This window comes from Salminus brasiliensis, chromosome 19 (assembly GCF_030463535.1).
Source record: "Salminus brasiliensis chromosome 19, fSalBra1.hap2, whole genome shotgun sequence".
NCBI lineage: Eukaryota > Metazoa > Chordata > Actinopteri > Characiformes > Bryconidae > Salminus > Salminus brasiliensis.
This window is the reverse complement of record NC_132896.1, coordinates 15,915,482-15,931,182: the sequence shown is the minus strand read 5'-3', so window position 1 is coordinate 15,931,182 and position 15,701 is coordinate 15,915,482. Positions and strand designations below refer to the sequence as shown.

General features: G+C 37.2%; 1 protein-coding gene across 1 annotated transcript; it reads right to left on the bottom strand.

The window, feature by feature from the left end:
* Nucleotides 1-10,564: 10,564 nt before the first annotated feature.
* Nucleotides 10,565-13,069, bottom strand: LOC140540525 (uncharacterized). The gene is made up of 3 exons (XM_072662851.1): nt 12,880-13,069; nt 12,324-12,722; nt 10,565-10,605 (listed from the first exon to the last, which is right to left on the bottom strand). Exons 1-3 carry the CDS (start codon nt 13,067-13,069, stop codon nt 10,565-10,567), a joined length of 630 nt encoding a protein of 209 aa, XP_072518952.1.
* Between the last annotated feature and the right edge of the window lie 2,632 nt (nt 13,070-15,701).

Genomic DNA, 15,701 nt, shown 5'->3' with positions numbered 1-15,701 from the left:
CACTTTCCTTTAGAGATTTTATAAGTACAGTGTCCCACACCCTCAAACAACTGTTGGAAACTGGAGAAAACCGACCGGACGAGGTCTGGCTGACCCAAATCCACAACACCATCAGTAGACATGTTTCTGAGTTTGTGATACGCAAACTCACATGGCTTGACTTGGAGCTGCAGCTTTGACAGGACGTGATGCTGAGATGGCAGAATAAGAAAAGCAGGCCTCTCTGGGCCATGCAACACTACCAGCAGACTACTGAAAAAGATGGGGGGGTTCTCAAACGTTTGACAGGTAGAGCACATTACACAGTATTTCATTCATATAGAGCTGAGCGTTCTGCACTTTTGCTGCGGTATGATCAAGGCTGTCATTAAGAATCAGCAAATGATACAGGCATCAATAGATGGGCTCTGACTCTCCCCTACATGTCAGCCCCCTGCGGTTAGTGCACATTCATTTCAGTTAGAAGTAAATGTTCCTAAGGTGCGTTAATTGACAAGAGATCAGAAAAACAAAACAGAGCGTTTTAAGGAAATAAAACGTATTTGATGATGTACTGACTGTGATATAGATTTATAGAACAAAGGCCACTGCCACATCTCCTCTCAGTAGCTGTGCAGCTATCTTTTGAGAGCATCATTAGGGGTCTGGGGGACACACTGAGCTGTCATTCGTCAAACTCTAGACACTGATGGCATTCTAAGAATAGCTTAGGCCTCTGATTGGGCTGTAGGCTTTGTATCCTTTGTTCATCCATAGTTTTCCTCAACTCTCTATTTAGTGAGTGACAAGGTACTGTGATTTACTGATTTCCAACTACTGGTGGTGTAACATGCTGCAGTAGCAGCACACAGACAAGAATATGCAGTATACTGTGCTGGATTTACTTGGTAATTTACTTAGGAACACAATCTGATATTATATATAGAACAAATACAGATCAAAGCCTTTTCCATTATTGCTGATATGTACGAATACTTTACCTAATGTTAGGTAGATGTTAAGGATTATAGCTGAAGTTATGTAGATGTTAACTTCTCTTGCTGAAGATAGGTAGATGTTTACCTCTCTTGCTAAAGTTAGATAGATGTTAACTTCTCTAGATTATGTTAGGTAGATGTTAACTTCTCTTGCTAAAGTTAGATAGACGTTAACCTCTCTAGTGAATGTGAGATGGATGTTAACTACTCCACTGAAGTTAGGAAGATGTTAACTACATTAGGTGAAGTTAGGTAAATGTTAACTTCTCTTACTAAAGTTAGGTAGATGTTAACTTCTTTAGCAGATGTGAGGTGAATATTAACTACTCTACTGAAGTTAGGTAGATGTTAACTATTTAAGCTGATGTGAGGTGAACGGCCGTAGTATTTTTTCCTTGTCTGTGGATATCTGATTACCTATATGTTAGCTCTTATAGTTACATGAATAATAAAATGAATCAGAAGTCAAGTTCCTAATAAGCAGCTCCAATAGTAATATGAACTTGTAATTATTTTGTTATTTTGTGCAGGGGTACTTACATAGTTTCTGTTTCCCCTGCCATTACCTGATTAATTTGATGAAGTTGATCATTATGAGTTTAATCAAGCATGCTATTACAGCTGGTAAGACACTAAACTGTGCAGCCATGCAGATGAATTGATTCCTGTGAACCTGGTTAGGTATTTATTAATGACCTGTCTATTAAAGGGTTGTTAATACTCCCTGTGAACAGAAAATATATTACTTAAAATTTGGCTTCTAGGCAACTTCATACATAGCTGCAGCCAAATTCTGCTTGTCCATTTTTACCTCTGTCCTCGCAGTGTGGCTAAATGAATCTAATTTCCTTCTCCCTAATTCTTTTATTACTTTGTGTTGCACCAAAATAAACCTAAACATTATCTATTATCTCTTTCATCCCTCAAAGACCATGTGTTATAAACTTGCATGATGCTCTATTTAGGCCTACATATCCAACAATCCAAAACTCTCGAAACCAGTGATACCCAAACTTGTTGTTTTGGGGGGCCAAAAGGCAATGTTTGTGGTGGGCCCAGGGCCAAAAAGACAAAACAGTTTACAGCTAAAGAAAGTATGTAGGTTTCAGATTGTGTTTTCCAGTCTGCCCTTCATAAAACTCCATTATGTACAAAAAAACCTAATTATACATAACTATAACATAATTATAGGAAGCTTTTATGTGCAATTTTATATGTAGTATAAGATGTGTGTATTTTGTCATTGGGTGAGGGGCTGGAATTAGGATGACTGGTGGACCAAATCAAACATCCTAGCATCATTTGTGGTGAGCAAATGAAATATTCCTCATAGTATCCCAAAGTCAAACAGCAGTGCTCTCCTGTTGACACCCTTGCTCTGTGCTATGCCCTGTTTACTCCATTACACTCAATGGGTCCTACTCCAGTTCCAACCCCAGCACACCTGATTCAGCTCATCAAGTAATTACCAAGAACTTGCTAGGTGTGTCCCAATTCATCTACATCCTTTGAAGGATGCGTAGACTGTGTAGGCCAAACCGAAATGAGACAGTTTACTCAGATTTACTGTTTCCTACCTTCCTTACCATTGCATCACAAAACGATAATCCTAATTTGTAGTTTATCTTTAGTTTGGGTGTCCTTGATTGTAATGGTATCAGCATACATATTCATGAAATAATAATAATAATAAAAATCACAACAACAAATTTCAGCAAAAGTGTGTTTATTGACATCCTCGCAAAATTGATGCTTGAGTCACTGAGGGTTCAATTACTGTTATCTATCTGTCAGGACCCACACCCACAACATCTAACCACTTAAACCCTTCAAAGTAATTTGCGATGCTGTATGCTGACATAATTTGTTTTATTTGTCCCCCTCATTGGAACTTGTTAAATCAAGCAAGTAACATGTGACCATATAAGCCAAATATTAAAACCCAGTGACAGTGCATTCTTTTATTTGTTTCATTTAATTTATTTAATGGGTATTATTTAATGATGACTTTCCAGTTTTAAAGTTCCTAAACATTTTTTAAACATATGTAATCCATTTTAAAATCATTGGGAACCATATATAATAAAATAATATGTGTGTTTGTTTGTTTTTGATTGTTGGGAAATGTATGTACATGTATTTAAAAGGTTTTATTTTCTAAAAGCCTAATTTTAAACTGCTGTATAGATTGCCATTGTTTTTTTCTGTAGCTACAATCAGTATTCAGGCATTGTGGAACCAGTGTGATCATGGTTGCACTTAAAAACATGTTACAGTATCTGTCAAATGAAGCATTCAGACAGGCCTAAATGTTCTCTTACCAGAAATGACTACCTTTCAGGGGATAAGCACCGTTGCTTGTTAAGTCTAGGTGTAGGAGGATGTTTTATTTTAGGTTGACTCCAGAGGTTTCCACTATGGCAACACTGAAGTAAGAAGTGAAACGCCATGTCTTACTTCATCTTAAAGTGAAAGTTTAAGATCAGAAAAGATAAAAGCTCTAGGTTTTCCCCCTCAGCTCAGAGTTGCCGCTGCCGTTCTCCATTTCTAACCAGTGACTAAATTCTGCTACTTACAGGCAGTAACAATGGGTGTGAAGATTTCGCTCAAGTCTGTGTTGTCTTCTTCAGACAAAGACATGCTTACAACATGGAATTCATGGCTTGCTGATGAAGAATTACATAAAAAGTTTGACCAAAGTGTGATAGTGAAACAATAGACAGGCTGACTAAGCCCTGAACTAACAACTTTTGTGTTTTGACAGTGCTCTGCTTACTTTACTAGCTTACTTCAATAGTCACAAATACGGCACATTAAATACATTTTACCCACCATGGAAATATAAACAGTGACCAAGCGCAAAAATATTTGTTTGTGCATGGCAGTAAACTAATTTACCGGATTAGTGATTTGAGACAGTTCTGTGACTGAATTTGCATTGGTTTCTGCTTGAGAAATGTCCTAATCCCCAGCTGAAATGGCCAAGATTGATCTTTTGCACATTTGATAAGCTAAATTAGTTGATTCCGCTGCTCCACCATTCTCTAATTATGCTGCCAGTTATTATAAGGGATGGCCTGTAGTACAACTCCTGAAGGTCTAGGCAATGGGAGAGCTTGCTTGGCTGTATCTTCCAAAGAGACAATGAGAATCAAAATACTGATTGGACAGTTTTCTGTCTGACATCAGGCTGACATCAGGCATTAAAGGTTATTATGAAATATTCTTTCATAATGTCACAAAAACGAAGCGTTTCTCATTTAAGAACGGCATTCCTATAGGCTAGGAGACTAATTGAGTTTTGTGGTCTGCGTTCTTGGAGGCTGCTCTGAGGACAGTTCCTGAATGAGATGTATTATGGATAAAGAGGGCCTGGAAGCTCAGTTGGACAGGGCGAGGGAGAGCGCAGCAGATGGTGTTGAATCTATTAGGCCACTTAAATGCCAGAGGAGTCATGATACACTTTCTGTCTGCTTTCACATACAGCAAGAGCAAAACCTGTGTCATCTTTCTGGCCTCAGACTCTACTAATGAGTTACAGTCACAGGAATGGTTTAATTTAAACAATTACACAAAATAAATCTAATTCACACAGTTTTACACTTGCCCCTAATGTATTTGATCAGCCAAGAATGGTTTAGTGTCCAAATGTTGCTCATGTAGTTGCACACTGGAACTACAGGGCTTATAAACAGGGCCTAGTCACCCAACCTTTTCTGTACATATAAGCTGTTTCAGACTGCTCAAACCACACCCAGGTCTTAGTTTTGGTCAGCACCTTAAAGACTGGGTCTGCCAATTCTGGGGGGAATGGGTCTGTTATAATATAGTTATAATAATAATGAATATCATTTTTATGATCAAAATTAAATTATTACTCATAAACTACAACATTTTGACATTAAAGCAACATAATGTAGCATAAGTATACACTCTCAAAATCATTATAATGGCAAACAGACTCTTAGTAGAGAGAATAGTGTCTCAAAACTGCTTATTCAGAGCTGCATATTCATGTAAAATCATGTAATATTACTCTACCGCTTCAGTCCACATAATTCTTTCACTTCAGATGCTGGTTCTGTATCTCTCAACTTGTCTCTCAAATGCACCAAATGTGCCATAAGAGGGAGTTCAACATGCGACTTGTCTTGATGACAGTGGTGTAAAGGTGAATTGCACTCCCCAACTGTAAGAGGAATGTCAGTTTTTGCATATAACCGCTTTAATACAGATTTAGGTTTAATACAGATCTGTGTGGTCATGTGTGTGTATTTAAGTATTTTTTTTTACAACAGCATCCCACAGCCAGTTCGATTACAGAAGCAGTTTAGTATCTTTTTTAATACATTAAAATATTTTCTGAGGTAATCAAATTAATTGTATATCTGACTGTGCTGAATCGAAGTTTGAGGGTTCGACCTGCTGCGCTGGGGCAGGGAAGGAGTCAACAAAAAAGTTTATCGAGCTCGTTTAAGTTTCAGTTTACAAGGGACCTCTTATGACAAACCTTTAAAAAGATTGAAGAACCTGTACAGGCTCATTGTCTCCGGTGTCTTCTTGCCCATCGGTGCTGTGTATGGGGCTATCTGTGTAGGTATGCTTGTGTCTGCATGTCTGTGTCTGTTTTCGTGTTCATATGTACATTTTCACAGCAAAAAAACCCCCAAAACATCAAAAAGAAAAAATATTAAATATGTTTCACATTTTGATATTGTGTTGTTATATGCTAATAAAAGCAAATACTGTGTAAATAATTATACAATTTGTGTTTGTTTGTTTGTTTTTTGTTCTCTATTTCTCTCTCGTCCTTCTCAACTTCACCCTTATCCTGTTTACTTGTCTTGGGTAATGTTTAGTTACTCTGCAAATAAATAAACAAATATTAAACAACCATTTAGAAATGTATACACATATTAAGCACACATGATACACTGGTTGTACTGCATATTCTATAAGACTTCTTGCCCCACCACTAAGTTATTTCGGTGAGCTCATAGCTTAATATAACTATAAGACAATCCATCACAAGAGATCCCCTTCATTCATAATCTGTAAGGTCTGATGAGAGTGAAACTGACACCATTGATATCTTGTTAGCCTGAATTTACAAGCATGTGACCTAATATTACTAATAAACCACACTCAAAAAAATGTTACTAGGCCAAAGTAAACAGTGGTCAAAAACACTTGAAAATATATGGTAAAATAAGTAAATAATTATATATATATATATATATATATATATATATATATATATATATATATCAAATTATGATTGTGTATAAGAAATGTACTTACTGTTCTACATTTCTCAATGCAACGTCTTTTCAAAAAGCTCATATTCCTAAGCTCTGTGAACTACACGTTAAATTCAGTTAGTTGAACTAGATTTAATTAAGTTCAAACCAGTGTAGCCACATTAGCCGTGTTTCCCAGCATTCCTACAGGATGTGTTGATCTCGGCTGAGGCCTTGTTTTTCATCATTTCTCTGCAAAGAAGCTTTCCTGGGTTTGGGTTTAACTATTTTCTCATACTGGAGGTGAAATCAGAATATATTTTATTTGTATTTTGTGTTCAAAGTGTCCAGTTCAGGCCGTATCGTCATATTAAAGGTGGGCACGTGGGCACTGACCACTGCATTATAAGCCTTGAACTATTCTGTTGTAATGTATAGCAGAGGATCAGTAAATGTGGCTTCCTTGCTGGTGTGTTTTTTGCGATAAAGGGATGAACCTTTATTAACCCCTTAAGGCAGAAAGGTTTATTACAGACTAAGGTGTATTACTCAGTAACTACAGGGACTTCTGTACAAACCGGTGGGGCTATTCTCTGGTAATAGAAGTTAGAAATAACACTTTCATCCTACCAGCGGGCAATAAGCTGTTTGAGGGGTTATTGGCTTATTGCACTAGCTGATCTGAATTTCTGATCTGAGGTTCTAAACTCTGACCACTAAACGGTTCCTGTTACCTTAAAATAAAAAGCCGAAATCAACACCAATCCAATTTAGTTGTCCAACTTTATTTTTAGCAGTGAGTCACTGCATGTGCAACTAATACAGACATTTCTATGCAAATTATTACCCCAGTTTTTTTTTTTTTCATTAGACTGACAACAATGACAAATGCTGAGCAGACGGGCATATGAAATCATGTGTGTGCATTTGTTGTAAGCATGGGGATCAATTTTTTTTTTGTTATTTGGAAAGGAGCTTGAATAGAATGACACCAGATGGGAGAAATGCTAAAATTAGCACAAGGGATGTCAATAATCCATAGACGTATGGCTGCGACTGTCCCTCCATCTGTGGCTCTGAATTGGATTCATGCTGGGGTGTGGAAAATGGCATGGCAGAGATAACAATTAGCTTGAAGTAAGACGTCAGCTCTAATGCAGAATTCATATCCAACCATCCAACTTCTTACCAAACCTTACAAAGAGGCACCTCTATCTGAAAGCACTGTGACCTTTTATAAATCTCACTGTCATTCATTCTACTTCTTTTAACCTCTCGTTCTGCTCAAGCTTTATGCAGTTTGTGACCTAGGTGTTCCTAATTGAGAAACAGAGGGAGTATCAGAGTTTATTGTTGAAATTTCTTTCTGTGGTCATTTGTTTATCTTGCTGTGTCAAAAAAAGATTTCTCACTTTGATTTTACAGCTTTTTTAGTTTAGTTTACTGACATTACAGTGAATGCACACTGCCTTTCAGTCACTAGATGGCAATGTTGTAACAACTTCACGTGCCATTCACACACTACACAGAACTCTACCTGAGAGGCTTAGGATGTTTTTGTTTTTTTTTGTATAGTACTCTAAAGACGATCTACAGATGCTCAACAGCATTGGGGTCTGGTAAGATCTAGTTTAGGATTCAGGTTTCTGGTTGACGTCATAGTTAAGATTAGGGTGAGGTTTAGGTGTTGGGTTGAGATTAGGGTTAGTGTTAGGGTAAGGGTGAGGTTTAAGTGTTGGGTAGATTTGAGAGTTGGTGTTAGGATAAGGTTTTGGTGTTGGGTTGAGGTTAAGTATTGGGTTGGAGTTATGGTCAGGGTTTGGGATTAGGGTGATTTTTAGGTGTTGGATTGAGGTTAGGGTCAGTGGTAGGGTAAGGGTAAGGTTTAGGTGTTGGGTAGATTTAAGAGTTGGTGTTAGGATAAGGTTTTGGTGTTGGGTTGAGGTTAAGTATTGGGTTGGAGTTGTGGTCAGGGTTTGGGATTAGGGTGATTTTTAGGTGTTGGATTGAGGTTAGGGTCAGTGGTAGGGTAAGGGTAAGGTTTAGGTGTTGTGTTGATTTAAGGGTTGGTGTTAGGATAAGGTTTTGGTGTTGGGTTGAGGTTAAGTATTGGGTTGGAGTTGTGGTCAGGGTTTGGGATTAGGGTGATTTTTAGGTGTTGGATTGAGGTTAGGGTCAGTGGTAGGGTAAGGGTAAGGTTTAGGTGTTGTGTTGATTTAAGGGTTGGTGTTAGGATAAGGTTTTGGTGTTGGGTTGAGGTTAAGTATTGGGTTGGAGTTATGGTCAGGGTTTGGGATTAGGGTGATTTTTAGGTGTTGGATTGAGGTTAAGGTCAGTGGTAGGGTAAGGGTGAGGTTTAGGTGTTGTGTTGATTTAAGGGTTGGTGTTAGGATAAAGTTTTGGTGTTGGGTTGAGGTTAAGTATTGGGTTGGAGTTATGGTCAGGGTTAGGATTAGGGTGATTTTTAGGTGTTGGCTCAAGGTTAGGGTTATGGTGACGTTAAGATGTTGGGTTGCAGTTAAATTAAGTTTAGGGTGGGGTTAGGTATTGGATTGGGGTCTTGGCCTTGGTTAAGGTTAGGGTCAGGTTTAAGGTGAGGTTTAGGTTTTAAACTGAAGTTGAGGCCAGAGATAGGATTATGGTGAAGTTTAAGTTTTGGGTTGAGGTAATTGATAGGGTCTGGGTTATTACATATTGAATTGAGGTTGGGTTTAAAATTAGAATATTAAAATTAGTAGAAAAATGAATAAATTAGTTGAAAAAACAAATTACAATAATTAGCTGAAAAGTTCAGGTAACTAGTTAAAGACAAAATAAGACAAAGTAAGTCTCTGCAAAGCCTCTACAGTGTTACTGAGTATGTCTTACATTAAGATAGAATCATTAATATCAGTTTACATCATATACAGCATACTACAAAACAACATATTATTACATATTATTACACAGCATCAAAGGTAGTATTTTGGATTAAAGGTAGGTATAAGAGAACAATGCAGACATTTCTCATACACATAATTTCTACAGACAGAAACTATACACTTCTAATTTTTACCCCATAACCATATTATCTTCCGCATCATTTTATACATTATACAGCAAGCATAGTGTAGTGCTTAACATGTGCTCTAATGCTCTTTTGGCAGAATATACAATCCAGTCTTAGAATTTTACGTGCGTACGAAAGGTTTGTGAGCCTTACTTTCATTTTCACAACACCCATAAGATTTACACTTTTGCAAAAAAGGGAACTGCAAAAAATATAGTAGCATCAAACAGGCACCTGTTAAATTATTGATGTATTAAATACACCAATCATATTAAATCCTAATAAATGTAATCATCGATTTTGTAGTTTTTTTTTTGAGTGGGTGTGGTTATACTGTCATAAGTTAGTCATTGTAGAATAGCAAGTTCCTTAACCGCTTGGTTTATTATTCAGCTATTAACCATAATGCAGAAACTGTTATGAATCATTTAATAACCCTTTAGTTTATCATTTCTTGTGGAGTCCCACAGGGTTCTATTGTGGGGCCTATGAAATTGATGCTAATTGTTGAATGTAGATACTATGTTGAATATAATAGTTACTATATGCAATTTATTGCTAAATAATAGAAAACAATGGAAAAATAGGTATATTGGCAAAGGAAAGCATCTTTAATGTAGGTATAATAATATACCTCAATATATAATTTAGGACTGTTTTTACGGAATGATTCAACCTATTTTTAGTCATTTAAAGTGAGACAGTTTTATTGCACTTGCATATAATTTCACTTTTTAAACACATATTTTTTAAACCAAAATTAATCTGCCAATGATCATTTCTCATGATAAAATTGCTTAAAATAAATTTGAAAAAAGGGAAATAATTGGGAATTGGTTGGAAAAGTTAGAACTTCAGTTGTATTAGTTTAAGCTGCTTTCATTTAGGATATAATTTTTTTTGCAGTGTGACTGGAGCTTTATATACTAACCAAACGGCTCATAACATCTTCAAGATTGGTTCCATGAACTGTGTTGCACCTTCAGGGCTGCTTGCTGTTGTTTTGAAAAAGTCTTTTGAAATGTTCTGCCTTCATTCATGCCCGAGGAGCCACACACAGTCCTGCAGTTTCCCCCACGTTGCCTGAGGGGTGTCCTTTACTACTTTCGGTACTGTAGCACTACATGAAGAGCCAGTTCCTGAACAGGTTAGTCTAGACATGTACCTTTCTCAACCAGCGTAGGAGCTCTCAGTTCAAGCCTCTGAGCTCATTAAATGGGTAAAAAGCTAAAAGAGAGGTGGCATTTCCTTGTTCGTGGGAGGCAGTGTCTTTTCAACAGCACGCTCTGAGACCTCCGTTAATACCAGTACAAATCCTTCTTGTCTATCATTTGCATTCCTGCAAGAGAGACCAGACAAATGCTGTGAGAAATGAGCTTGTGACAGAATTTAAGCCTATAAATTCAAGAGTATAATCTTTAAAAAAGGTTCTATAACAAAAGCAAAAGTGTGGTACTATGTAGAACCATCTACCTCTAACAAACCACGTACAACAGGTTTTCCATCACAGGAAAAAATGAATTAAACAATGTATTTAAATGTTTATTTTAAGTGTTAATGCTTTTATAAAGAACCTTTAAAGATCCCTTTTGTTTAAGGGTGTATAAAATGGAAATTTGAGCATGTGTTTTGGAGACTAAACTTAAATGTGGGTAGTATCTGGTCACTTATTTGGATGTAGGTCTACATAAGTGCAGTTTTAATGGATTTGTATTGGTTTTGTATTTCCCTTAAGGATATTCAGCATTATTAAATTGAACTATTACAACAAAAACCTTAAAAAAAGAGAAAAGAACAGTGCCTTCACTTCACTTCCTATGCTGATGCCACATGTACTACAAAGTTCAAGTCGTTTTTTGACCGATCACTTTTGAACCCTTACTTAGGTTTTTGCTGCTTCAGTCATTTTCTCCCTGAAGTAAAAATAACATTTACATATAGGTTCAGATTACTTGCCCAGTCATGCTGGTTTGACATGCATCATGCTGGTGTTTGGTCACACATGAACATGAAGTTGTTCAAACACACAAAAAGTAAATAAATAAATCCTAAGTCATTTTAGGTCTGTATTTCATTGATAATAACTATTTTACATACAGTTACTCTACTATGTGTTAATGAACACCATTTTAGTAGCTGCTCTATTTTAATCCTGTGTGTGTGCAGCCGCAGATGACAATGTGATAATGTGATGACTGTGCAAGAATATGCAGATTAAAGTTTCAATCACTGTGGTACTTAAAGCTAAACTGCATGTAAATGAACAAAGCTTAACTGACAGCCTGATAAAATATATGAATCTAACCCACTCCAAGAAAACTGCAGATTAGACATTATCAGCTTCTGGATAAATAATGATCAAGGCCTAATTAGAATATCAGTTGACTATGATAAATGTGAAATCTGGTTAGACTACCGGTTGTATTCACAGTCAGTGACATGTCTAAGACTCCTACAAGGCCTAGAGTGATGTGTTTTGTAAGATGTAAGGCCTTTTAGTCTAGCACTCAAACTTCTAAGCACAGGAGAACTCGTTGGCTGTATCTCCCTGTTTAAAACTGGTTGGATTTTTTTCTGTTGGACCTTCAAAGATGTTAACTGTTAAGTTTTTAGCCCAAACTAGATAACATAAGTTACTGTATTCAACCAGTTTCAGAGACAACAAGCTCAAATATTCTATTAAAAAAACTATTTATATATTTTTTATTGGCCTAAAAAGTCCTGGATGTTTCCCACGGCCATATATACTGACCATGATGTGCAAGTTATATGTTAATGAAAGTGAGCAAAAAGAAGTGTAGGCCGTTATACTTCCTAAAACTCTTGGTTTTCTTTCAGTTGCCAGCTGTTTGAAAATTTGAAGTGAAAGGGAACCCAGAGTGGTTCTTTGATGGCACTGCCCCAAAGAGCATTTTTGTTTTTGAGTTATTTAAGGTGTTAAGTGCTATAAAAGTGTTAGTGAAGCTCTATGATAGCTGAACGCACTCCAGTGCAGTACATTTTACAGTGGACAGCACAAGACCCGAGAAGCTATGTATGAAATATGAATTCCTGTACCGGAGTCAAGGCTGTGATGGGGCGTCATCTGATCTCCAAATCCTGGATGCCTCGTCCAGCCTGGAATGAACTCCTGTTTGGGGGACGATACCATGACGGTGCCCAGATCAGGGCGGTCGCTGTGGAGCAGGCTTATTAGGGAATTACTGTACTGTTGATCAGGCACCACCAACCCCTTGGCAGACGCAGCAGAGGGGTACACCATGGGAGGCAGCACCAAGCTTGCACCCTGCCGGGGACCACCAGGCCATATGGTGGAGCTCTCTGCGGGAGGGATTGGTGGCAGATGAGGGTTCATCTGTGGCTTCTCACGTCTGCCAAACTGGATCCGTCCTGGAGCGTACGCGTGTCCGAAGTGTGGAGGTGACTGCACGTCCCAGTTGCTGGAGGCTGGCTGCTCTGCAACACAGTGGAGGAGAGTTTCTTCACAACTTGCATTTAATCATTCTGAACTTCAGATCACATTTACTATAGCCCATTCTCTAGAGTTACGGTGATGCCGTCCATAAACACTGACGCTTGTATTGTTTTGTTAGGATATTTAGAGGGAAGTTACCGGTTTTGGCTGACTTGCGGATTCTCTTGCTTTTACTTATATCCCCTTTCGGTTTAGTAACTTTGCTCAAGGCTCTGGAGAAATGTGCATCCACCATGCTGTTAATGTCTCCCTGGAAGTAGGTGTACAAGAGACTGCCGGACTGCTGTTCAGCCTTCCCAGCCACCGGGCTTTCTCCTTCCTGCTCCATTTCTGAGACTGTGCAACAACAAAAAAAATTTAATCAGTGAACATTTATAATCCCTTTTGGTCTTTTCAGTGCTATTCAAGTTATCACCTTACTTTCTAGAATCTAATCAGTTAAGTAGAGCTTTAGGTTGCAATTAAATAAGCTAGTCTCACGTGCTGCCACACTTCAAGAGGAAATCCACATTTTGTTTTGTCAAATTTCATAAACATTTTGTGGCTAAGCTGAAAACAGCATCTCTCTGAATAATCTGGTGTGAAATGGTTCATTCAGCAGGGGTCGCAGTGTCACAACACAGAGGAAAGTTGGTGTATTTGTCATTTTTATTTTTTTTTATATGTAAAGTTGGTAATGGTAAAATAGTGTTCAGCCCCCTCTCGGGACTATTTTGCATCTCCACCATGAATGGATTTTGAAAATTCTTTGGAAAACTATTGTAAATCAGTGTGTCAGGCTTTAGGCAACATATTTGGAACCATTTAATGTAATGCTTTTATGTGATGTAGCTTTTAAAGCATTAAGTTCACTAGTGTGAACAACTGTGACTTGGCAAGTTTCTCTAGAATGGATCATTTCAACCCAAACAACACTGAACAGCTTTGTTTATATCTTAATCATTTGGTTATACATAAAAAAAGAAAAATCAGTGTAATTCTCCTTGTAAAAAATGTTTAAAAAAAAATACTATATATATATATACACACACACACACAGTATATATAGCCGCTATTTGGATTTCTGTTATTCTGTAGGTAAAATGTTTTTAAACAGGCTCTGAAAAGAACATTTGTGTAATGGGTCTAGTACAACTATCTAATCCTTATAAAGAAAAAGAAATGTAAGCTCAATTTTTATGTAAAATTTAAACAATTAAAATGTTGAACTTAAAGGTGATTTTTGATTTAGATTTTTGATTATTACATGATTGTGATTATATGATTGACTATTACAGCATTTTTGTAAGAGTGCATAGAAGAAGAGACATTCTTCAAAATGAAGAGAATGTAAACTACACCCTCCAAATATAAATGACACAATCAATCAATAACCATTTTTTATTACAGTTTACTGTTGTTACAGAGAGAAAAAAAAACATTTATTATTTGGTAATAATAAACATTTAATTTTAAGATTTACAATGGATATATTCAAATGTAGAAGCATGTTTATCGCAAAAAAACCCAAAGAAACACAATTAACATACTTCACTTTGTTGACTGTGGACACATGTATATATAGGTCTGTAGTCTTTACTTTGTTGCTTGTAATAGAAGCTGATGTTCACCTACAACACAACCTTCAACATCCGACGTTTCTAAACTAGCACAGGTGCACTGATTGTGTTTGCACTGTGTGATCTCACCCCAGCAGAGCAAATCCAGCAGTGTGTTCTTCTTACCTGAAGAAGGTGTTTCACGTGCGCAAACCCTAAATGACGATCGGCCTGTTCAAACTCTGCAGCTGGGTCTCTCAGTCAGGCTGCAGGAACTTTTTTGCTGGGCACCTGAAAAGCTTGGCGAGATCCTGGTAGCTGTGGATGTGGAGTGTGTGCTGGTGAGGAACCTGTGCCTTCACTCTGATGAGCCGGGCGTGTTCTCTCTGAACCAGAATGAACAGAATGTGCCTCAACTAGTCTGTCCACACTTCTGCCACCATGACAGATGCAAGCTTGTTCTTCTTTTTTCTTCTTGGGAAATCATTGCAAGTTCTGCATGACTGCCACTGTCCTGATCATGTAGGATTTCTTATTGCTGTTGTCATTGCTTTTAAGTGACCTACTATTTAAAATGAGGGTAATTTTAATATCTATAATTATTACATATTCATTACATGACAGTTGAGCTCATTTTAATATTCACTCTTTTCCTGTCTACTAAAGAAGCACTTAACTGGCGGTTTCATTGTACATAGTCAATTCCAACATTTCTGTAGAGAGAAATATCTGTATAGTGTAAACTAAAGAATGTACTAAATTACTAAAGATTTTCACAGTAGTTAGTTTTTCTTTAACACTACGATTGTATTATATGATCACAATTTGATATTTTCCTGCAATGCACAGTCACACTGTATATATGTGTGTGCTATATGTGTACTGTGGGTTCAAAAAAACAAGTGTTCCATTAAAATATTAATAATTAAATTATCAACATAAAACATTTGATCCTTAAAATGTTTGAGACTTTTAGAATGTATCAGTATTTGGTGGCGTTCCCCTTTTGCTTTAATAACAACATGAACATCAGCTGCAAAGACTCCAAAGATTTGTGTAAAAGTCTCTGATGAGATTTCTGATGAGAAATCCACAAGCTTTAAGGCAGCATTATGTCAGATGTCAATTGGTATAGAAGAGTTTCTACAGGCAGTTTTAGAGCATTTCTATTGGTCTGTTCATCCGGAGTTATTTACGCAGTTTACAGAGCAGCTACAGGGTTTGACTGATGAAGAAAACTAAAAACGGACAAAAATAGAGATACATGGTTTTCATTGGACAGCAGCGAAATACAAATTATACAAGTTAACTATCATAATGCAGCAGTAGACGTTCTGGGCCCAGAGTGGCGATGACAGAGACACTATTGTCCCTGCACTCTTAATAATAAAGCTGATTCAAGTGGTTCTTTTAGTCAGAGGT